The 25,161-nt window shown below is 38.5% G+C and overlaps 1 protein-coding gene and 1 long non-coding RNA gene across 3 annotated transcripts in view; one reads left to right on the top strand and one right to left on the bottom strand.

Annotated features, from left to right (window-relative positions):
* The window catches only part of TTC17 (tetratricopeptide repeat domain 17), a 45,566-nt gene extending 40,504 nt beyond the window's left edge, over positions 1-5,062 (top strand). For both annotated transcript variants that reach the window (XM_026707343.2, XM_026707336.2), the window contains exons 23-25: positions 1,166-1,285; positions 2,009-2,152; positions 4,019-5,062. In XM_026707343.2, the coding sequence (XP_026563128.2) occupies positions 1,166-1,285; positions 2,009-2,152; positions 4,019-4,150 (396 nt within the window). In that variant the 3' untranslated portion in view covers positions 4,151-5,062. The remainder of the gene's footprint in view (positions 1-1,165; positions 1,286-2,008; positions 2,153-4,018) is intronic.
* LOC148128168 (uncharacterized) lies at positions 1-25,161 on the bottom strand. Its single transcript, XR_015740947.1, has 3 exons — positions 24,952-25,161; positions 23,128-23,255; positions 1-110 (listed from the first exon to the last, which is right to left on the bottom strand). It is a non-coding gene; the product is annotated as an uncharacterized LOC148128168 (long non-coding RNA).

Here is a 25,161-nt window from a genome sequence, read left to right on the forward strand (position 1 = left end):
CTTCCAACCAAACTGTCTCTTGGTCCTCTGGAATGCAGACCCTTCCTCCTGGGAATCCAGACTATATTCCACCACAGAAATAGAGATTAGTAGTGCCAGCATGAAGTAATCTACAATTTAATAAAGCTTGTTTTTTCCAATTCATATTTTAATATAATATGTAAATCCCTTTTTGATATTCAGTACGTAACCTGTTTCTTGGCATATAGGGAATGTAGTGACCTAATGCCCTTGGCCCTCTTCTTTCTGGAGATAAATGAGATCTTGTGGTTGCCTTGATTCAAAGAAATGTTGTTGGATATGGTTGCATCTGATCTAGAGGTGTTTCAAGACTGGGAAACCACAACTGCTTAGCTAAACCCAATCCCAGATACAATATTTAGCCAGCACTTTATATTACTTGTAAGGATCCAGATGCCTGATTTGGGGTATTAAAAGGCTAGATTGAAACGCCAATAGAGGGGGATGTCTTTCCACTGATTTGTTTGTGGAATAAGTGCAGATTTATTGATATTGGTCTATTTTATGCTTTGATTTTTCTGTGAGCAGCATACATGCCTCACCTTCCTCTTTGGTGTAGCTGGATGTTTTGCTTCAATATATGTATTTCCGGCTGCTTGCCTTTTGTGAAATGGTGTTTTGGTAAAATATATGTCTTGCTATTTGGGTTTGGACTCCACCTTTGCTTTGTACTGAAGTTCTTGGAGAACTTCTTGGTCACCAGTTTACATTTTAGTATAGCAGTGTTTTTTATTTCCCATTTTAGTAAGCTATTGATTGGATGGACAAGCTCTAATACTTCAGGAACCATTCTGAGAGTGGCATCACTAAAGTTTCAACATTCCAAATGTACCCACTAGTTCAAAAACAGATTCTTAAGGAATTGGTTTTTGATCACCACAAAGTGGCAGTATTTCTCTGCTAAGCAAAATTCAAAGTTTTTATCTTGAAATAAAAATTACATTACTTGTAACCATAATAAAGTTTGACATACATCCTCTGACAGTATGGCTTTCTATACAAAGTGTACTTACTAAGAAAGAGGTGTTCTGAGCTTCTAGACATTTGAGTAAGACTGGAGTTATAGTGAAAAATAATGAAAGCATAAAACAAATATAGTCAGACATCTGGTGACCGTTTCCCTCTTTCTTGTATTTTGTGGCAGAATCAAACTTCTTGGATCCTTTCCAGCATGGCAGCTCTTTACTGGCGAGTAAAAGGTCAAGGGAAGAAAGCAATTGATTGCCTGCGGCAAGCCTTACATCACACACCATATTACATGAAGGTGGGTGTAATAATACTGGAGACAATATGTCTGTCATTATAGACACAGACGTTTTCATTTTATGTTTAGCAATATATATGCTTTTACTGGTTTTAAGAATTTTAGAATGATGCTCATATAAATTAATTATGGAATAGAAAATATATGGACTGTCATCGACACTTTGATAAAATATATACTGTAAATGAAAATGGGAATACAGAAATACTTCATTCACAAAAGCAGGGTAGTTTATTGGTTGTTCTATTTCTGCACCAAATAAAAAGTTGCCACAGGAATTCAAAGTACAAATTAGAGCTGAATGCATTGCAGTAGGGAGGGGGCAGTGAATGCCACTGAATGCCAGTCTCATTCTGTGTCTTAGGTTTACAATAGACAAAAGAACACATTTTGAATGAACTATAATCCTACTTCCCTAACAAGATGGAACAAGGTTAAGATCCATCTATCATGTTAAAATGAACTGATTTTTCAAGTGTCATTTTTAAAAAATATATCCTCGTATCTTCATGAATTGAATTGATTGATATTAATTGCAGAAATTTTTCCATAGACACTTTGTTGGTTAAATGAAACAGGAGAAGTTTTGCATTGAACAGCTGACTTTTTTCCCTTATTGATTAAAATCTGTGTATCAGGAACATAAATATACCGTGCTGGTTCTTTAAATACCTGTTTTTAAAAAATCTCTCACTGAATTTGTTCTACTTTTCTTCTTTTCAGGATGTGCCTCTCATAAGTTTGGCAAACATCTTCCACAATGCAAAGCTTTGGAATGATGCTATCATTGTGGCTACGATGGCAGTAGAAATTGCTCCACACTTTGTCGTCAATCATTTCACTTTGGCTAATGTTTATGTAGCAATGGTGAGTAAATAATTTCTAAATTCTGAATCATGTCTTTTTATAGCATCTTGAGTCTCAGTGATAGAGAAGTTTAAAAACAGGAGACCACAGTCCATATCTACAGCACATAATAGCAGTTTGTAAAAGAAAATATTTTTTTCTTTTTTAATGTTTCCATCCTGAAAGTTTTCAGTAAAGTGAACTGCACCCCATCTGTCAATTTAACATTTGAATATCAGAACTTTTTGAACTTTGCTTTGGGTTTCTCATCCATACCTTAATTTGGGGAGAGGATGAGTTGTTCTCAGCATCCATGAGGTCTTTTTTCTTGGATTTGAATTCTAAATCTTCACCTGTCCCCTAGGCTGTTCTTTTTGAGACCAAAACCTAATTGTTTAAATCTTTCATAAATTACACAAACTCTCAATTTTCAGGGAATCCCCATATGATATGCAGTCTGTTAGAATAAAGAATCATATTACTGGCATTTAATCATGCTTCTCTTAACGTGTTTTACATGGTTGAAACACAATCTTGGCAACACTGACTCTTCTGTAATTCCTGGAGCCATTTAACAGATTAACAGAGTTGGAAGGGACCTTGTAGGTCATCTAGTCCAACCCCCACGTAACAGTAAATCCTATAACATTTCTGACAAATGGCAGTCTAATCTCTTCTGATACGCCTCATGAGAGGTGTAGTCTTCTGCCTTCATCAATCAGCACTGTTCCTAAAGGATATATGCCTCTTCCTTTGCCATAGGAAATATGGGAAAGGAATGCTGGTTTCAACCCAGATTGAACCAGGTTCCTCCCAGTTTCAGCCCATCACATTGTGATACAAATTGGCTCAAATGCATGACCAACGAGTATTAAAAGCTACCCGTGCCACTTCTGTATCCTGAGGCATCTTGAACTTTGTGGGGCTGCTTCAGTGGACACAGCCTTTTCCATTCATAAATCCATAATATTGGTTTTTAGAGGCAGGCACAGAATCATTGGCATCATTCATACAGAATGTAATGAAGAATTAGCTACCTATTTTAATTGTACTTCTTCTAGTGGTCATCTGTGAATTCACATAACCTCACAATCTTACTTGTGTAATTGCTTTTCACTCTCTTGGTTTTGCCATTGGTATTTTTAAATGGAGAGGAAGAAGGACCTACATCTGGCTATATAAATGTGTGACAATAGGACTCCCACCAAAACTACTTTAACTGTGGAATATTCCAGTAGCACTAATATGCAAGTTCAGAATCCTTGTGCGCACGTTCACAGATGCCTACTAAAACTAGGTATGGGTCAGTAGATATTTCTTCCCAGTTTGGGCATAATAATAAATAGGGTTTAATTTAACTGAGATAGTGGAAGTTTAATTGAGGAAGTGGAAGTGTATACAGTTTGGATTTTGACCAAGAAAAGGGAGAAGAAATATTTAAGCTCAAGAGTTAAACAAGTTTGTTCACTAACACTAAGTTAACCTAATGGCTAATTAGCCATATTGGGCTGCTAGAGGAAATATAAAATATGTTTCTAATAAAGTAATGAGTATTAATACTTGCAGAGTTGTAGCCTAAAAGTTTCAGTAACAATATTGCACTTTGTAGTTGAACCTTTATATTTATATTCTGCACTGAAGTATTATAGATTATTCTATTGCAAAAAAATCCACATAATCTTCTACCAAGACAGGGAAAAAGCACTCTATTAAAAAAAAGAAAATCTTGTTTGTTATGTTCATTTGCCTGGGCTTAATATTGCAGTACTTGAAGATACTTTAAGATTCAGCAATCTGACCCTAATAACTTAATGAAGTCTGGTATATACCATTGTAAGATGTGAGTTACTTTGAATGCTGATCATTTTGGATCTTGGATTCCTACAGGAGGAGTTTGAGAAGGCAATGCGGTGGTATGAATCTACACTGAAGCTTCAGCCTGAATTTGCACCAGCAAAGAATCGAATTCGTGCCATTCAATGTCATTTACTCATGAAAAACGAAAGACATTCTCCTTAAATATTACAATCTTCTTCCTTTTTTCCCTCAAGAAAGCAAAATCATTGTTCATTGATAGACTTGAAATGAAGTGAGCTAATAGAAATTGGAAAATACTATTTCTAGTAAGAATTGGAGGTTGGTTGTATTATTCAGAAGCAAGAATATCTTTGGAGAAGCTATAGTAAACGTTATACCAGACAATTGTATAAATAAATATTGATCCCAGAGAACTTCCATGTGCCTATGTCCTGGACATCATTAGATTTTCCACAATATTTGATGGATGCCAGCATAAAATTTAATCTGCTTCTTGTCTTAGCACATCTATGAAAATGCAAAGCACTTCATCGCACCAGACACTATATGTAAGAGGAAAGCATAATTAGCTTTTCATCCATCAGGAGCTCATATTCTACTTCTTCATTCACTCCATACTTTAGTATTACCAAGTCAGAGAAAGATACTGAGATAATGCAGGAGATTGCAAATCATTTTAGTACATTTTAAGAAAAAGCAGCCTTCTATCTATTGTTGCTTTTATTGGGGGGAGGGGGGGGAATAGTGAAAACAACATTGTGTGAAATCATTTATATTATGGTTTACAAGAAAAAAGAAAAACAAGAAAGGTAATTTCAAAGGTTTCTTTTAATCCATTATATATTAGAAGCCCTTTGCAGCCTTTAGCCTGTTCTTTACTAATTCTTTTACCCAACTGAATGTAAACTGCAAATGTTAAAGGCATATGCACACATGTTCTCTGTATGTCTAAATGCTTAAGCGAGAGAGAGCATGTTAGCAAGTAGGACAAGTGGTCTGTTTCTTAATCAGCATCCAGTTTGGTCAACAAAAGGACCAAATTGCAGATTTCATTGTTGAATCAACAAGGGCACAAAACTTGAAGCAAAAATAAATAATTATTAATAAACAGAATTTTGATTCTTTTTTTTTTATGGTGAAATGTGTGCTACATGATACACTAGTATCTTAGCCCAGAATTCTACATTCCATGATCTTTATTAATATACACATTTCATGGTATGAGATTATTTTTTCTTACACATGTAGAATCATCCCTTGATTTTAACTCCATTGTTCATTTCATGATAAAAGATCTAAAATGTCATTCAAAAGAAAGAATCAGTTACAGAGTTATTTCAAAGAAAAAAGTAGTTAGTAGAGTTTCATCTTTGCTATTGTAGTTGATTTGGCCTACAAAAGAGCCATGGGACTTGTTACTAAACACATTAAGATGATTTGTTTAGTTCTAGCTGTACACAAGGCATGACTCTGGCCAATTGTGATTTGTATATTAAATCATGGTGAAGTCACAGTTCAGCACAATATTAAACTAGGCAGCTACTGTTAACCCACCATTAACAGTTTCCACATTGCTTTTCCATTTCTAGACTAGTAATATGCAACTTGACTAAAATCAGTTAATTCAAATTCATAGGAAAATTTTCTGCATTATCTAAAACTCAGTTGTAAGGAAAAGCTGTGTATTTCTCTTATAGCTAGATTCTATTGCATTGGTAAACTTTGAAAGCTCAATTTGGTACTCTCTTAATTTGAGTTGAATTAAATTGAATTAATTTGAATCCAATGTTTGCTTTTTACTCAGTCCCAGATTTTTCAATGATTGATTCAAATACAGTTTGATAAGAACCTGTTAAAATTTTTAATTGTGATAGCTCAATACCTCACATACTGTCTCTTCCTTACTAAGGAAGTATCAAGTTTAAAATACTGACATTCTTCAACTGCCAATTTATATGCTTCAGAGCTCTCTTAAAATGTGAGAAATCTGAAAATATGGTATTGCCTAATCCAGCATATAAATGTACATGTTTCATCTTTGGTGTCTAGAGCAGGAAAATTAACTCTCCGGTTTTAAATAAAATATGAAAAGAAATGTAAAAATGCAGAAAGTACTGGACAATGCAAGATTAGCAAAAGAAGAAGCAGGATGAGTTAGATTTATTCCCACGCACAAGTGGAATATATACACGTACTGCATTTTGCAGAGGAGAAATCAATATGATTACAGTTTATGTGTGTTTGTATACATATACATAGAGTCCATTGATACAAATGCTAATCTGCAGCCATTCCTTGAAATCTTTCTAACCAACATGCTGCCTTTAAAACAATGAAAAATTGAGGTATCTATATGCAAAATAGCAACCTAAAACATAAAAATATAAATTTCATGTGACATGGAGCTAACCTCTTCAGGAATCTAGATATTGCATGTTTTGTATAAACTTAAATCTCCAGACATTTTTCAAGGCCAGTTGTGTGTAAAAGACACTGAACACAAGCAAAAAACAAACGATTTCACTGAAATTTGGAAGGAAACTTGGATATAATGATGGGCAACAAATAATTATTTGTGAAAGTAACTGCTCTATTTGTCTCCATCAGTGCCACACCTTGCCAGCATTGGTCGATTCTTGCTCTGAACAAGATCCATACCCAACATGGTGTCTGCCATGACTCATTGTTTAAATGGGGTCTTGTCTCTACCCTTCAGTGTGACTGGTGCTCCTTGACAAAATATCCATCACATTGTGTCTGAATGTCCATCAAGAGCTTACACCAGCTCAATGTCTGATTTTTTTTCTTCATAGACCACCCTGTCCTTGAATGGCTGGATGGACTGGACATTAACATCTGAACCACTATAAGTCCATGTATTTGCCATACACTAAATAAACAAAAGTGCCATACTTTAATATATAATATGAAATGTATTAAAAAAAAAACATTGTACGAGTCCAGTATCATTTTTCCAGAAAAAAAAATCATTCTTATATTCACTTTCATTAGTAATGAGAGACTCCTAAAAAAGATCAACCTAACAATGCAGTAATACAGAAACATATCTTCATAAATCAGTTTCTAGTTAACAAGGTGACACACAAAAAAGATTTTCAGAAACCCTGAATGCATTCTCACTCTCCCAATTACTCTTCTCTGTTGAACAACAGTGTGATGAAAATAGCTGCCAACATATCTGGAATCCTCCAGGTGGCAGCTTGAATCCATATTTAGCATCATTTTTTTTTTCTTTAAGACCCTAAAAATAGATACTCCTGCATAAAACAGGATGGGCAGTTCCCTTACCTCCAATAACTAAATATAGGAGAATGCTTCTACTGCTTACTTGAATTAAAACGAGAAAAAGGTATCTCTATTTCATTTCCATACATATATGTATGCCATTTTGTGATTATTTCTTTGTTTTGATTTTTAAGCAGGGGTGAGTGGAGTTCCTCGGGGGCTGAAGTAGATGAAGAAAGCTTTTTTCTTCCTGCGAAATCTCTCTTTTTCTCTCTTTGTCTTTTTGACATTCTATGCAGCAGGCGTGGGAAATGGGACAGGTATCTCATATTAAAAATCTAAACCCTCAGAGGATTTTGAAAGTAGGCCATGGACTGCCTGCAGCCTTAGAATCGCAGGTTGTCCATTCCGTATTTCTGCTTCATTAATGCATTCTGAATTTACAAACACAAGTGCAAACCCAGAATATCCTACACAAGTTTTTGGCAATATTTAATTTGTGATGTGCATGGAATCTTCCTTAGGCACACAAGATGTACCTGGTGAGGCCTCAAGTATCTCATGATCCACTAGAAGCTGGCCAGTAATCATTAATTTGACTGGTCATTCTTTTTCTTCTTCTAGATGTGAATTTCCTTGCTATATTATTCAGCTGTAGGCAAGTTTAATGCTTAACTATACATAAAGGATATGCCAGTGTGCCCACCTTTTCTGGTACCCTATTTCATGAATCCTTTCCTTGATAAATTTAAATAGAGTTTTCAGAAATATGTTTCAGAGTTTTAGTGCAATTAGCTGATCCACAAATTAAATTAGCTTTAAGAATAAAATGTGTCAGCCTTTTTTAAAGGATTGATCTAGTCCTATCTGAAAAGAAGACACTAATAAATAGGAGAAAGAAGTCCAGTAAATATTACGCTCATTATTTCTTATGCACCTAGGACAGGGCTATCAAACTCCCGGCCCATGGGCTGGCTGTGTCATGCGCTGGCCACATCCACCCTCAGTTTGGTGAAGGGGGCAAAAGTCCTGATGCATCACATGGTGCTGCCATGAGAACATGAGTTTGACACCCTTCACCTAGGATAAAGCAGAGAAGTTGGAGATACCAAACATTGGAGATTTTTTTAAAAATCAGCCAAAGAAGAAACTCCAATATTAATAAATGGCTTGTTGTAGAAAGAACTGTAAATCTGCCAAATCATACCATTTTGCAGTGGAAACATTAACTGAAAAGAATTGCTCTGTGAATATCTTTGTCCTAGCATTGTCCAACATTGAACAGATTTCATCCATCTATGTTCATGGCAAATGGCAAGGAACTAAGGGAACTGGAGTCCAACGTACCAGGTTATCTATTCCTAAACACTGTCATGCAGATATTTTTATATCATCAGATGCATATTGAAAGTTTAGATCTGTTCCTTAACGACATCCAAGCCTTTTACAACATCACCACTCTGCAAGTCTACAATTCCTCAATTAAATCAAGTAAAATTGATGTTTGGGATCCACAGGAAACTAGGAATCCTTACATGATCTGTTCATTAAAAGCATTTTTATTTTTCTCCTTTGAATTAAAAACTGTAATTCTCTCCTTCCCCCCCTTACCCCCCCCCCCCCCCCGTGGTTTCAAGCTTTGATAAAAACTTGATTAACATAGAACCTGGAAGATAAAGATGATTGTCTCCCTAGTGTATTTTCTTGGGTATGGGGTGGGGGTAATATAAAAAGAGGGAGAACTGCCAACCGCAAAGAAATCTTAATGACAACAAAAAAAGGAACAAAAATTTTCAATCCAAGCTAAGTGCTGCACAGGCAGAAACCTTGCTCTGACGTACATGAAAACCCTGCCAGGATTAACTCCTTCATGCTCATGAAAGCCAGGCTCCTCACCGTATTTGTTTTGCCATAAGTTTCATACTCTTTCCATTAGAGGTCATGCAGTTTTATTTAATTCTGCTGTCACATTACATGTAGATATTGGAGGCAAACATTAACATTAAACAGCATTAATGGATGGGTTAGAAAACCTTTTGTCCACCCATTGATTCTTTTTGCAGGTGATACATAGAAGCCCATTAATTACAAAACAGGACAGAGATTTCCTTTCTGAAATTGATATCCTCAGTAGCAATTATTTTTCTTATCTCCTTTTTCTGGCAGACAGAACAAGTGCAGGCATTTTTCATTCAAAATTTCAAAGCAACTGATAAAAATGCTGTTAAGGGAGACTTACATTCACAAAGTTTTTTTATTCTCCAAATAACACATAGCAGGATGAAAAACTATTTGCAGATGGGACAGCTGCAAGCCATGAACTGAATACAGAGACCAGATCTCTATCTACTAGTTTCTCCCTCTGACAAAATTGCAGTACAGATTTCCAGAATTGTCTTTGTGACAGCATGGAAAAGAAAAGGACAGGAATAGAAGAACATAAACGATACTTAACACTGCCTTTTACAAGATCCCACATCAGGGGTTTCAAACTCGATTTCATTGAAGGCCGCATCAGGGTTGTGTTTGACCTTGGGGAAGTGCGGTGGGCGCAGCCAGGGTGGGCGTGGCCAGCTTGACGTCACTTGTGTCATGGGCCCTGGTGGTGGCCTGAGAGCTCTGACAGTGAAAATGAGCTCCCAAGCTGCCAGACTGCCTCCTGAAACCCTCTGCCAGTGAAAATGGAGCTCCATTTTCGCTGGCAGTAGCACCAAGGGGCCAGTCCCTTGCTGTTTTCAGGGTGGCCCCACGGGCCAGATCTAAGCACCCCATGGGCCAGAATCTGCCCCTGAGCCTTGAGTTTGACACCTCTGCCTACATGAAGGTCTCTGGGATTATTTCAAATATCATTGGATTCCAAAAAGTAAACATCCATTTGACTAAAGCTGGCTTGTCTCCTGAAGTCATTTTCCAATGTAGTGCCATCCAGATGAATTTGAATTATATCACCTAGTAGTCTAGGCAGGATGCCAGCTAAGAATTCCAGTTGTAATCCCAGCACTATGTTCTGACTAGAGATCTTCACGGCATTACCCGTAGACAAGCAGAAATAACATCATTTCCTATACCATTCATTTGGTGTAGCTGATGTTACAGAAGCAAACATAGAGGGATGGCATACTGAATTGTATCTTGGGCCAACTGTATGAGATATGATTGTATTTTTCCATACTGCAATTGCTGGAACTTTATGTGAATGAAGCCACTGGAGTTTAGTCATGATTTTAAAAACCTTGTTGTTTAGGGCAATGTTGAAGCCAGAATGTGTGCCGTAGTTTCCATTAGCAAGGTGAACTGTGCCACTCCCAAAGATTTCCTCCTCCAGCGTCAAAAGACTGATTCCTTCTTCCCATCCTGTGGGGTTTGTTTAAGTTTATAATTATCATTATTAATTTACACTAGCAGAGACTTATTCAAATCTAAGATGGACTGCAGACTTAAATATTCACAACTCATAGGTATCATTTTTAAAAATCATCATATTATTGAATAATATTGTAGCACGTTTATCAGAAGTCCCTCAGCAAAAGGCTATACAATGCCTGAGCCAAGAACCTTCAAGTCCATTTTCCTAAACTATAATCCTGGTACTGCTGATGTGAACACAGTATCAGAGATTCTTCTTAACTGATTACTTCCAACACTGATCATCTTCCTGGCTTCATTTGTTAATTGTTAATATGAAAAATCTGATACCTGGTAACCTAATGCTAAAAACTTGCAACTTTCTAGTTTACAAAAAGCCCAAAGTACACTCAGCAGCCTAATTAAATTGTACCCAATGTTTGCCAATGCTACCAACACCTGCAAACTAATCCTGTGTGTCCAGTAACATGACTCATTTTGTATCTTTGTGGAAAATAATAAAACGGGAATAGAAGTTCATGTTAATTCTACTGGATAGAAAAACAACTTATGGTCAAAACTATGTGCCTCTCATGAACATTTGTAGAACTTGTAAATGTCTACTATTGGCCTTAAGGAAAAATAAAATACCTTAATTATCAGAAATTGCATCCTCATATTTTTCTAGTTCTTCCCGGTATTGCATGTTGGCTTCATCTGTGTTTTACCAGTTTAGTAATTATTTGAATTGGGAGTGATTATTTTGTGACCAGGCATCAAATTGCTTTGGTGTATATGGAGATTCTCAATCATACAGGACATAGTTGTCCCAAAGGTGCTTTTCCAAAAGGTAACTGGATTTTCCTGGGTTTTTCCTTGAAAAATATTTAGCTTCTCTTCCAAGGAGCTTCACTAGTTCTCTTCAAGGAAGCCTCTGAGATAATCCAATTGCCTTTTGGAAAAGCACGTTTGGGACAATTGTTTTGGGGGTTAAATGAAAGAGGGCAGCAAAGAGCATCAGGCCAATAGGACTGGTGGGCCAGGGGATGTGGCAGGATGGCAAGGTAAGTGGAGCGTAAGACAGTGAGATAGCTGGGGCTTTGCACTGGGGTGCTGGGTTGGCTGGTCACGGTGCAGAGCCTGAGGGATAGTATTCCTCAGAAGAAGAAGCACTACTGGGGCTGAAGCAGAAGCCCAAAGTTGATAGCAACTGGTGGAGTCTGCTGAAGGCCCCAGGCTTTTACTTCGGCCCCTGCTTCATTACTGCCACTGAAGAGAGCTAATATGCAGGGATAGGGCGAGAGATATAGGTAGATGGAGCAGAATCATCACTGAAATTGTAAGTGCAGCCAGACTGCCCAAATTTTTGGTCACATGGCTGCAGGTCTATAACTCAAGGGCTACCTGGAAAAAGTACTCTTCGATAAACTAGGAAACAAAATGACATTTTAAAAAATGGAAGAAAGATACAGTATATAACAAAAAAAGACTATTAGGGACTATCCCAAGTCTGTCGTGATGGGAATCAAGATGGCTAAAGTTAAGAATGAAAAGAGGCTTGCAATGAATATCAAAATATAACCAAAGAAAAGGTTCTTTGGATATTTAAAAAAGAAAAAGAAATGCAAGGAAGTGGTCAGTCTGCCAGTTGTAGAAGGTGGCAAGATAGGGGAAACAGGGAGAAGGCTGAATGCTTCGAATTCTGGCTTTGTACTTGCCTTTTCACAAAAAGTCCAACTTATCAGAAGACACATGATGGAGAACAGAAGAGAAATCCAGGTCAAAATAGATAAAAAAGTAGGGACATAACATCTAGCTGTTTTGAATTAATACAAATTTCCAGGGCAAGGTAGATTCCAACCCAAGGTATTTAAAAAAGTGGCAGGTGTGATATTTGAAATACAGGGAAAGATTGGTGAACAACTAATGTTGTTTCAATATTTTTAAACGCTGGAGGAAAGGTGAGAAACCCAGGATGACCGAGGAAGACAAAGATAAAAGAGACTTATTGGCTTGACATTGGTATCTGGAAAATCCCAGAAAAGGTCATCAAGAATTGGGACTGTAAGCATTAGAAAGGAACAGTCGATCCATTTTTATTACAGTCACAGACCAGCATTACAAATAAAAGCATTAAAAACAACAATGGTAAAAAAAAAAGATAAAGACAAAGACAAATAAAATAAAAAATAAAAGATAAACCGATAATATTGCAATTGGTGGTAGATTTAGAAAGGAACAAGGTGATTACTAACAATTACTAGGATTTGCTAAAAATGGTTGTGCCCAACCATTTTTACTACTATGCTTTTTTACGGCAACCAATTTACCAGTTCAAAGGCCCTCCCAAGCTCCATTTTTGGTGGCAGAAGCACCGCAGGCCAGTCCTGCCCCGCGAGCCAGAATTAAGCACCTTGTGAGCCAGATTCAGCCCGTGGGCCTTGAGTTTGACACCCTCAAGAGAGAGGTGGACTATTACAACTATGACACTGGGCTAATCAAAAGTAAAGGATGTTTATTTTAAGAAACAAAATAAAGTGAGCACTTGAAAGTAATATATTTTTAAGCCAAGATATAGAGGCACAGATGATTTACATATAAGCGTTATTTATCATTAGCACCACACAAACTAAGAAACAGAGGAAAGAAAATGTAAACAAAGGTAAAACTACTTGACTGAGTAAAGCAATACTGAAAAAAAAAAGTTTCCTGCCAATGTTTTCCTATCAGTTCCAGTGCTCCCCATCAATTAGGAAATCCTTATTATTCTTAGAAATTGAAATCAACTGACAGAGAAAAGTCCTTTCATTGGAAATATATATTTTCTAAGAGCTATAGGACCTCAGTCATCAACCAGCATGCAAGCTTCTTTATCTACTACACTATGGCATGTAAATAGATTTGGGTTGTGACTTGGAGGTGGACATGCTGTTTTTCTTGTGTATTCCTAGTTTACATGAGAAAACTTTGTTTGGAAATCCAACTGCATTATTAGATTTCAATTATCTATTTTTATTGTTACTGCCTAATATCATTTCACAAAATGATAATGTGTCCCAAGTATGATCATTTGAACCTGGTCACTTGTGCTTCAAGTGAGACCTCTGGATTGATTTGTTCGATGAATCATTATTTTTTTGTCTATCCAATCCTATTTCAGCAATCAGAGGAGGGTTACCAACCTAGTGATGATCAATGAGGGATGTTATTCCAATTTTAAAATCACACTCAACTTTTCCCAATACAACCTATACACAAAAATTTGATCTCATTTTAGAAGCATAAAATCATATGGCTGGAAGGAATCTTGAACATCTTATATTATCTATAATAATTATAATTATTATTATATTATCTGTAAAGCCTTTGATTCAGTGGTACACGACAAAGTACTTCTAAAACTAAAATCTTACAGTATCTCTGGACACCTGCATAACTGGATAGAAGCATTCCTGTCAAACAGACAACAAATGGTCAAAATTGGGAGTGTCCTATCAAATTCTGTGGTGTCCCCAAGGCAGTGTCCTAGGACCAACTCTTTTCATACTCTACATAAATGACCTCTGTGATCATATCAAGAGCAACTGTGTTCTCTTTGCTGATGATGTAAAGCTATTCAACACCACAGACAATACTGCTACCCTTCAAAAAGACCTTGACAATGTATCAGAATGGTCAAACAAATGGCAACTTCAAAACTCAACAAATAAATGCTCTGTCCTACATATTGGCAAAAAAAAAATCAGAAAATAAAATACAGGGTGAATAGTCAAGACCTTGTTGATGATCCAAACTCTGTCAAGGATCTTGGAGTACTCATCTCAAATGATCTAAGTGCTAGAGCCCACTGTAACTACATAGCCAAAAAGGCATTAAGAGTTGTTAACCTAATCTTACGTAGCTTTTTCTCTGGTAATATTACACTAATAACTAGAGCATAGAAAACATTTGCTAGACCAATACTTGAATACAGCTCATCAGTCTGGAACCCACATTATGTATCTGATATTAACACAGTTGAGAAAGTCCAGAAATATTTCACAAGAAGAGTTCTCCACTCCTCTACTTGTAGCAGAATACCTTATGCCACCAGGCTTGAAATTCTAGACCTAGAAAAACTAGAACTACGCCGCCTTCAGTCCGATCTAAGTATAGGATATAAAATCATACACTGCAATGTCCTACCAGTCAATAAATATTTTAGCTTCAACCATAACAACACAAGAGCAAACAACAGATACAAACTCAAGGTTAATCGCAACAAACTTGATTGCAGGAAATAGGACTTCAGCAACAGAGTGGTCAACGTCTGGAATACTCTACCTGACTGTGGTTTTTTTTCCCAAACCCCAAAAACTGTAACCTTAGACTGTCTACTATTGACCTCACCCCTTTCCTAAGAGTTCTGTAGGGGGCGTGCATAAGTGCACCAGCGTGCCTACCATCCCTGTCCTATTGTTTCTTTTATAATTTTTTTATTTTTCTTATACGTATCCATGCATTCATAACTATGTTTTTACTTATACCTATTATCTTGTAAGCAATTGACAAATAAATAAAATAAAATAAATAAATCTTCTAGTCCAGCTGTACCCAAGGCAGAAGATTTTATTGCATCTTGTACAAATGGCTCTCTACTCTTCTTGAAGATCACCAGTGATGGTTCACTCACAACTCCAGGAGGGAAGCTGTTGCATTGATTAATTGTTCTCAGTCAGGAAATTTCTCCTTAGTTCCAGATTGGATCTCCCTTTAACAAGCTTCTACCCATTGCTTCTTGTCCTGTCGTCAATGCTCTGGACCCCCTTCTCCCTGTGGCAGACCTTTAAGTACCAGCAAATAGCTATCACATCACCCCTAATCCTTTTCTTCCTCAGGCTGGACATATCTAGTTCCCTTAATTGTTCAGCAGATCATTTAACCATTTTTGACACCTTATCATTTTTTTTTCTCTTCTCTGCATTCTTTCTGGGGTCTCAGTGTATTTGTATTGTATTATATTGTTTGTGAACTAGAACTGGATGCAGTATTTCAAATTTGGTGTCACTAGTGCTTTAACTTAACTTAGTTGAGATCAAGGATTTTGCAACAAAACAGTTCAAGAGAAGCATAAGACAAAGATCTAAAATCCATATGCTACTCAGAAAAATGCCTTGCTTGTTATATATCTGAGTGGACCTCTCTAGGTTAGTTTTTAAGGAAAAGGAGCATGGCTTGTAGTATGAATCAAAGTAATTTAGCTGCTAGTGGCTATTAGATAGCACTCATATTTCCAAGCTCGGTCTTGATGGTCAAAATGACTATTGAGACTTTGAAAATACACTTTTTCTGCTTTTTATGATTGTTTCAAATATAAGAATCTGTGGTTAATTTCATGCTTCCAAGTGAGGATCAAAACTGAACTAATAAGCCTATGTAAGATCACTTTAACAAAGGAGTCAGTCTAAGTGAACTATTGATATATTTAAGATCTCATCATTTATGTTCATTTTCCCACTGGTATTTTCATGAAAAATAAAAACTACAAGATTTCCTTTCATGTTACACCTACATTATCCTAAACCTGACGTCAATAATATGATACTGTGGATGATGGGTGGGTTAATATAGGGGAAAGAAATACCCATATTGTCAGAGTTCATGAAATTGATGGGCATTCTGCCATAATAGCTTTAATCGTGTTTGCCACGTTTCTCAAAGCCTAAGCATCCTTGAACCTATTTCTAATATCTTTCTAAATATCTCTAAAATCACAAAATGGGCAACTTAGAAAGTTGTAACCTTCTGATCACCAAATGCATCAATAGCACTAGCTGGTAGTTCATGACACTTATATACCCACGTACTTACTCTATGTCACCAAGTAAAGCAATGGATGCAAATGGAGAGAGAATTTAATTTTCCCAGATAATATACTGAAGCTTGATCTTGGGAAACTAAAATTCCTGCAGCAGAAAAACTACAGCATGCAAAGGCATCTTGAGGAAAGACTTATTTGCAGTGAAGTAGCTGCTCCAGATTTTAATTCACAAAACAAACATCCTTAGTAGTGTATCCTGTGCATGCCGTGTTTCATTTTAGGCATCATTCCCCTTGCTCTCACCCCCAAATTGAATATATTTACCAAAAATCAAAGCAACCTTTCCATATCTACTTTGGAGCATCGCATATAATATACCAAAATTGCATGGTGTGTACCTATGGCTACACACCTATTTCTCAAAACATACTTAAGGATATGTATTTTAAAAGCTTCCATAAATTCCCTTGAAACAAACTGGACTTGCTTCCAAATAAATTAAGATGTTCCCTTCCAAATGCAGCTGAGTCTCTATAAATGAAACGCAGGAACCTGTAAAGTTGAAGGTAATTACTATCCAGATTTCAAAATATTTGTTCTCTCTCCAGCCTTGTCTTTTATCTCTCAGGCTTCTACACGTCACTACAGCAACATCCAGAGCTCCAGCGAGGGCTGCCTCACCGAATGTGCTCTGATGTTATTAATGGAAGGAAGCACTGTTACACCTTCTTCTGAATATAGCCAATCTGTGTGTGCCGAATGACTACAATGTGAGAACTGAGAAGGACCAAAATATTGACATCCACTAGGTGTACATAATTTGTTTTCGTTCCTGCTCTCTTCCGAGGCATTATCTAAACCTTCATGGAAAATCTGTTATTTCACAGGAGGAATGTGCAAACCGTTGTTTAGATGTGAAACTGTTAGATGGAGTTTTCTGTTTGTTTTCCCATGCTCTAACCAAGCTGTGTCAACGAGAAAGCATTTGCTGAGCTATTTTTACTTTCCCCTTCCTTCCTTTTCTGTCCCTCTGCAAGGAGCTGCACCTTTTCAACAACACTGCAGGAAAATGACATTGGGAGCCCAGGGGTGGAGGAGTCTTCTGGGGATACAAGTTTGCCTGGTGTGCAATATGGGAAGAGAAAAGAGGGTTGAGGACCAACCACAATTCTCTATGGCAGGGGTTCCCAACCTGGGGTGCTCACACCCCCTGGGGGTGCGAGATGATATTCCAGGGGGTGCGAGAAAAGTCCAGGTAAATAATAGGATATTGGCTATATGTTGGCATTTTTATTTATTATTTATTTCAGGGGGTGCGAGGTTCGAGTGAAATTTCTTTAGGGGTGCGGTGCAAAAAAAAGGTTGGGAACCACTGCTCTATGGGGTTCAGGTCAGGCAAGTTTGCTGGCCAATCAAGCACAGAAATCCCATGGTCATTGAACCAGGTTTGGGTGCTTTTGGCAGTGTGGGCAGGTGCCAAGTGCTGCTGGAAAATGAAGTCAGCATCCCCATAAAGCTCGTCTGTGGAAGGAAGCATGAAGTGCTCCAAAATCTCCTGGTAGGCAGCTGCGTTGACCGTGGACTTAATGAAGCACAGTGGACCAACACCAGCAGATGACATGGCTCCCTAAATCAACACAGACTGTGGAAACTTCACACTGGACTTCAAGCATCTTGCAGTGTGTGCCTCTCCATTCTTCCCCCAGACTCTGGGTCCTTGGTTTCCAAATGAGATGCAAAAGTTGCTCTCATCAGAAAAGAGGACTTTGAACTACTGAGCAACAGACCAGTTCTGTTTTTCTTTAGCCCAGGTAAGACGCTTCTGACGTTCTTTGTTGTTCAGGAGTGGCTTGACAAGAGGAATACGACATTTGAAGCCCATGTCCAGGATCCGTCTGTGTGCAGTGATTCTTGATGCACTGGCTCCAGCCTCAGTCCACTCCTTGTGAAAGTCCCCAACACTGTTCCTGACCTCTCCAGGCTGCTGTCATCCCTGCTGCTTGTGCACCTTTTTCTTCCACTTTTCCCTTCCACATTTTTCTATTAATGTGTTTGATACAGCACTTTGGGAACATCCAACTTCTTTTGCAATTACCTTTCGAGGCTTTCCCTCCTTATGGAGGGTTGTCAATGATGGTTTTCTGTACAACTGTCAGATCAGCAGTCTTTCCCACGATCGTGATTCCTACTGAACCAGACTGAGAGACCTTTTAAAGGCTCAGGAAACTTTGCAGGTGTTATGGTTTAATTAGCTGATTAGAGTGGGACACTTTGAGCCTAGAATAGTGAACCTTTTCACAATATTCTAATTTTCTGATATTGTGGATTTGGAGTTTTCATGAGCTGTAAGCATAATCATCTCAATTATGACACATCACAGCTTGAACTATCTTGCTTTGCATGTAATGAATCTATCTTGTATATTAGTTTCACCTTTTAAGTTGCATTACTGAAATAAATGAACTTTTGCACGATATTCTAATTTTTCGAGTTTCACCTCTATGACAAGAAATATTCTGGAGATCATATAACATAGAATAACAGGATTGGAAGAGTCTGTAGAGATCTTCTGCTGGGGCAAAAGACCTGTACCATTCTAGACAAATTGTTGTCCAAACCCTCCTTGAAAACTTCCAGTGATGGAGCACCCACAACTTCTGGAGACAACCCATTCCACTGATTGACTGTTCTCATTGTCAGAAAATTTCTACTTACCAGTAGCTCTAAGTTAGATCTTGTTTTAATGATCTTCCACCCATTGCTTCTTGTCCTGCCTTCAGATGCTTTGGAGAGTAAGTCAGCCCTTTTGTGTCAGTCCTTCAAGTATTTAAACAGTTATGTCAACTCTAGTACTCTTCTTCATTAGACCAGATTAATTGATCTTCATATGCTTTAGCCTCCACTCCCCTAATCATCTTTTTTGCTCTTTTGTGCATTCTTTCTAGGGCTTCAGCATCTTTTCTGTATTGTGGCAACCAGAATTGGACACAGTATTCCAAGTATAGTCTCTTTAATGCAGTATGAAGCAGTACTAACTGTTCACATGACCTCAATACCATCTGTCTGATACTAACCTGCTTTTCTGGCAGTTGCAGCAAATGTCTGGCTTATACATAAATAGTTGTCCATTAGGATATCTGGATCAAGTTCTGGTCTATTTTCCGTTTAATAAGGGCCTTCTTCCCAGTTTGTAATTGTAATTACAAATTGCTTATCGCCTGATTATGTACATGGTATATGTACTGGAAAGGCAGATCCCCATCAGAGATGCCATTGTGCTAGTACCATTATTTTGGAGACATTCAGGGTGTTCTTTTTAATAAACAAAGGACAAAGGATTCTCTACATTTGTCACAGAAAATCTTTACCGCATTCTACAAAAATCAAGGTGATAAACCACAAAAATACAATCTGTCTATGCTCCATCGATTTTGTGCCCCAGCTACCAAAGACCATCTGCCATCATCAAGTAGTGGTCCAGTTTTTTGCAGCACAAATTTGAATTCTGTTCTGTGTAATGAAAGCCATGAAAATTCATTGAGCACATATGGTAAGCATAATGAGCACAGGAAATGGGGTCTCTGAAGTCCACATAGTTTCTCATATGGACAGTAGTATATGTATAAACATAGAAGAACTGTAAGAGATAATCAGGCTGAGCTCAAGGGAAGGGTCAAACATGTCATCAGTTTGAAATCCTTTCATTTCAGAATATTCATGAACTGGCAGAGACATGGTAACAAGGTCAGTCAATGAATAGGCATGGCAACTGGAGCCAATGAGGGCTGTTTTGGGAACAGAAACTTTAGGAAGGAGTCTAGGCATGGCTTAGCTCTGTGCTCAGCTCTAAAATGAAACTAGTATGGACTAGTCTGTCTGCTGAATTGAAACTGAAACTCATCTCTGCTGTTGTCTCCTTAGCTTGTGTTTTTGTCTGTAACTCTCTACCACATTGGAAGAACCTACACTGGTATTGTACATTTACTGTGTTATTTTATATATAAAGAGAAGTTAATGAATCCTGCTGAATCAGTTATCTCTGTGTGCTTTCTGGATGTGATTTCTTTGTAACAAACTGACATTTCATAACCACAGGAGATCTAAGTCTTGCCCACCCTAAATTCTATTGACTCTTATCTATCACCAGTTTGCTTTGGCCCTTAGTATTTCAGATTCTTGTTAGCATTCAATGAACCTGTAATTACTGAACCGCCTTGCTTCCTGATTTCTTGCATCTGACAAGACTGTCATTAGTCTTCTAGTCCAGGGGTCACCAATCTTTTGGACCTCAGGGACCACCAAACTCATAATTTTAAATCCCGCGGACCACTAATATGAATTTTGACTGACGGTGCTTGCTGACATTGGGTAGGAAAGTTGGTCCCATATTCCAGAGCTGCAGTAATCACAGAACTGGCCCTTTGGTCATCCTGGAGCAGCTGCTCCTCCACCCAGGTGCACCGGTCTGCCATGGACTGGTGGAGCTTCTCTGGGATGACCAAAGGGCCAGTCCTGTGACTACTGCAGCTCTGAAATATGAGACTGACTTTCCTACCAATGTCAGCAAGCCACCCCAGGGCGGATTTCCCTCCCCCACCATTGGTCTTACCTTCCATTCCAGCTCACGTGGCTCTACTCAAGGTAAGGTTTGCACTTGGCCAAAGGATTGGGGCAGTGGGTGGGTAGGCCATGTGGGTGGTGCAGCCTTGTGTTCCCACGCAGCCTGGATTAATTGCTTTGGGGGGAGTGCTTTGGAGGGGACATTTCTCAGAGGACCACCAAAATTTTATCATGGACCACCAGTGGTCCCCGGCCCACCGGTTGGCGACCACTATTCTAGTCCACCACTAGCAGCTGGTCTTATGGTTTTGAGGCCTTTCTTAGACTTTCTGCTGAAAATGACTTTCTTTAAATGCCAGCTTTCAGGTATAACAGCTTGAGACAAATCCTGAGACCTTACTAGTGTTTTACTTCTTTTTAAGATAAATACCCACTCATTCATAAAAGTCCCCAAGTAGATAGCAAAATAATTTTTAAAAAATAAACTTACAAAACTACATGCTACAAAATCAGAGTGAAGAAACTGGGAAAGAATGGTTTATTGTTACAATTTCACACCAGTTTTCCATTTAATAGCACCTTAATTACACACATATTGGATTTACACTTAGTGTTAAGACATTATTTCCTCAGTTTTATTTGTTGAATAAACCATAAGCGGGGGAGTCTTCGTGGTGTGTGGATGTGGGTGTGTTTGTCTGTCGGTCTTTATGAAACAAAAACAAGACCAAGCCATATAGGACTGTTGCTAAACTAAAAAATCAATCCATCTGCAAGTTAAGCAATTAATCATGATGCCCAGAGCAACATGCCATTTCCAAATAAAATCCACGAATGCCCTGTATCCAAGACTAACTTGATGTAAGTACATTTAACTGCAGCATATCAAATAACAGTGCTGCTTATTCCATTCATCAATTATTTCATTGTGCTTATGGTCACCGTTTTGCTTAGCTGGTTTGCTTGCCAGATGAGACTAGTTAGCTATATTGGTTGACTGGTCCCTATGCTTTCTCAGCATCATGAAAACCTCACCCTCCTTACACTGATAAAAATCCTACCCAGTGCCTGGGATAAAGACATGGAGAAATCTATGGCTACTTGTCCTCAGCACAACTTACCCAGAAGGTATACATGGACAGCCAAAAGTATTCTCCCTGAACCACATACTAAATGGTGCACAAATGCTCATTCCCTATAGATCAACTGAATTGGCAACTGGATCTATTTCAGATCTGACAATTGGACAGCAACCTGTACTGCATCTGCGAGCAACCTTAGCAGTGCAGCCCATGTAGAAAACTGCTGCTATTATCCCATTGCTCGTTCCTACTATCAGCATCTGCTGCCAAAAGTCTCTTTTGGAAAGAACCAGGCCTCCCTATTTTTCATATGGAGAGAAAAGCATAGGAAATTGCTGTTCTTTACAGTGAACAGAGCCATACTGGCTTTGCACTGTTTTGATTTGCTAGATTTGAAAACCTGGGATGATCTCTTCCAAAAGATTATCAGATGGAAGTCCTTTCACTCTCTGATTTTAGTGATCCATCAGGAAGAGGGACACATCCAATATGGAGACAAAAGTGACTAGTAAAGCAGTGTCAATGGAGCAGACCCTTCTTAAAGAGACCTAAGCCTCCTACAGAACATTGCTAAACGAACAATAAATACAGTATACTGTGGTAATTGAAAATCCAGACCACCAGTAGATGGCAGCAAAAAGAGCTTTCTAGATATGTCTAGGACTAGGTCATCCCACGGTCCTTTGGATTTTGGAAACAGCCTAGCTGGGCGATGGACCAGTATTTCTCAACTTCAAGAATTTTAAGATATGTGGACAGAATTTGCCAGCCAGCCTGGCAATTCTGAGTATTGGAGACTTGGAGTCCACCCTTTTTAAAGTTGCTGAGGTTGTGAAATATGGCTATAATAGACCACACCCAAAACAATGGCCCATTATTATTTATATAAATTTAATCAAAGCACAACACACTGTAAAGTTGGGGGACACTGAAAATTAAATGCAGAAATAATTGTTCTTGCAACAAAATGTCTGAAGATGAATTACCTTTATTCAAGTTACTAATAACTAGTGATACTTTCTTCCAGGATACTCCATTCCAGTGGTGGGATTCATATTTTTTTTACTACCGGTTCTGTGGGCATGGCTTGGTGGGCATGGCAGGGGAAGGATGCTGTAAAATCTCCAGTCAGAGGTGGTATTTACCTGTTTTCCGAACTACTCAAAATTTCCTCTACCGGTTCTCCAGAACTGGTCAGAACCTTCTGAATACCAGCTCTGCTCCATTCCATTCAGTTATCCTGTTTTCTTGAACTTTCTTCCATACATTGTGACTGCATTCATAAAATAGAGATAATTTTTTTGTTTTTGGCTTACCTTCTTGAAGCTAGCCATGACTTTAGTAAACTAATATTTCTATTTTAGTATATTTCATAAAATAAACTGTGGCTTATTCAATACATCAAGTACATCATAGCTGAGCATGTTGGATGAATACTGTCATTCAAACAAACATGTTTAGTCTTTACTAAGCTAATATGATATTTTTATGTTAGGTTCTTATATTTAAGTGCAGTACAAGCTTTGATTGTCTCCACTAAAACCCAGTGAGTTAAGTTGGCCTGAAAGAGTGTGACTAGCCCAAAGTTAGCTTCCATGGCTGAGGGCAGACTTAAATCTGGGCTAATGTTTTAAAGGACTACATCATGTTAGAAAGTGATTCTAATCGCATCTTTTTCTTTTCCTTTTGGTTGTCGTTTTTTGCAGACATTCCCCAGGATACCGCTATATCCTTTTAACAGTGGCCCCATGTGGCATTCATTTATTGTCTTAAATCAGTATTTTAAACCAGTGTTTTATCAACCCTGGCAACTTTTGATTCCAGAATTCCTCAGCCAGCAGACCATTACATTCCCTATTTCCCACCCTTCCTCATTCAATGAATGCAGAATTTGAACATCTGGTTGCTCTATGGAGAGACGGCCTGTGGTCATTTTTTCACAGTGACTTTACCAGCAGGGGTCCCCAAACTTGGCCACTTTAAGACTTGTGGACTTCAAATCCCAGAATTCTGAGAGTTGAAATCCACAAGCCTTAATGTGGCCAAGTTTGGAGACCTCAGCCATCACTGAAATGGCCCCAAAGCCTGTCCTCATTACTTTAGACAGTTGTTGGAGGACCCTTAGAAGCTCTACCTTGCTTAAGGCTGATACAGTCTGAGCAAGCCCACCCAATTTCTCAGGTTTTAATGTACACATTTTGTTTGTTGGTTTCCTCTCCGGGAGATAAAATATATACATATCGGAGAAGGGCTGAAAAATGCTGGGGTGTAATATATATATTCCCAGACGGCCCCGGCATTTTTCAGCCCTTCTCCGTCATATATACGGTATATATCAAATGTACATCCTCAAACCCCTACTCCTTTAACCTCAAACTATCCACTATTGACCTCACCCCATCCCTAAGACGTCTGTAAGGGGCGTGCACAAGTGCACCATTGTGCCTCCTGTCCCTGTCCCATTGTCCCCATTTAATTATACCTATTTTCTGTATTCTTATTCATGTTTATACTTATACCTATTATTTTGTAAGCAATTGACAAATCAAATAAATAAAATGAAAGTATATGTCAAAACTCTTTCTATATATGAAGGAATTACACACAGGCACCCCAGCATTTTTCAGTTCTCCGTTATTTAGCAACTGGTTATGGTGAGATAAGAGGTTCAGAAACAGAACGAATACCATTTTCTCTTTGAAAAGATGTTTTTTAAACCAGGAGGGTTTCTTTTGTTTCTGCAATTCACAATGGATCAGATCCTCCCACTTCCTTACGGAGGCTTCTAGACTTGGGAGTCTCTCCTTTCCCCCCCCCCCGCCCCCCCATATGGAAACGTGAAACGGCACCATTTGCATGGACACCCGGCTTCCCTACTCAACAGGGAGGGAGGGTTTGGGGTTTTTTTGGCTCAGGCGACGGGTTTTTGGAACACCGCAGTGAAGCGGAGAAGTCGGCGGAGGACCCACCTCTGCTGCTGCTGCCGCTGCCGCCGCTGCTGGCAGGCGAGGAATTCTGCCGGGCCCCGCGCTGCAGGCTGGCTCGAGCTGGCACCGAGCGGAGGGGGAGGCGGCCAGATGGCAGGCCGAGGGGGGAGGGGCCGCGCTGGAGGCAACCGCGGGAGGGGAGCGAGACACCTACGCAACCAGCGAGCGAGAGGAGATCCTTGGATGCAAACA

The sequence above is a fragment of the Pseudonaja textilis genome, chromosome 1 (assembly GCF_049901715.1).
Source record: "Pseudonaja textilis isolate UNSWEBS1 chromosome 1, rPseTex1.2, whole genome shotgun sequence".
NCBI classification, from domain to species: domain Eukaryota; kingdom Metazoa; phylum Chordata; class Lepidosauria; order Squamata; family Elapidae; genus Pseudonaja; species Pseudonaja textilis.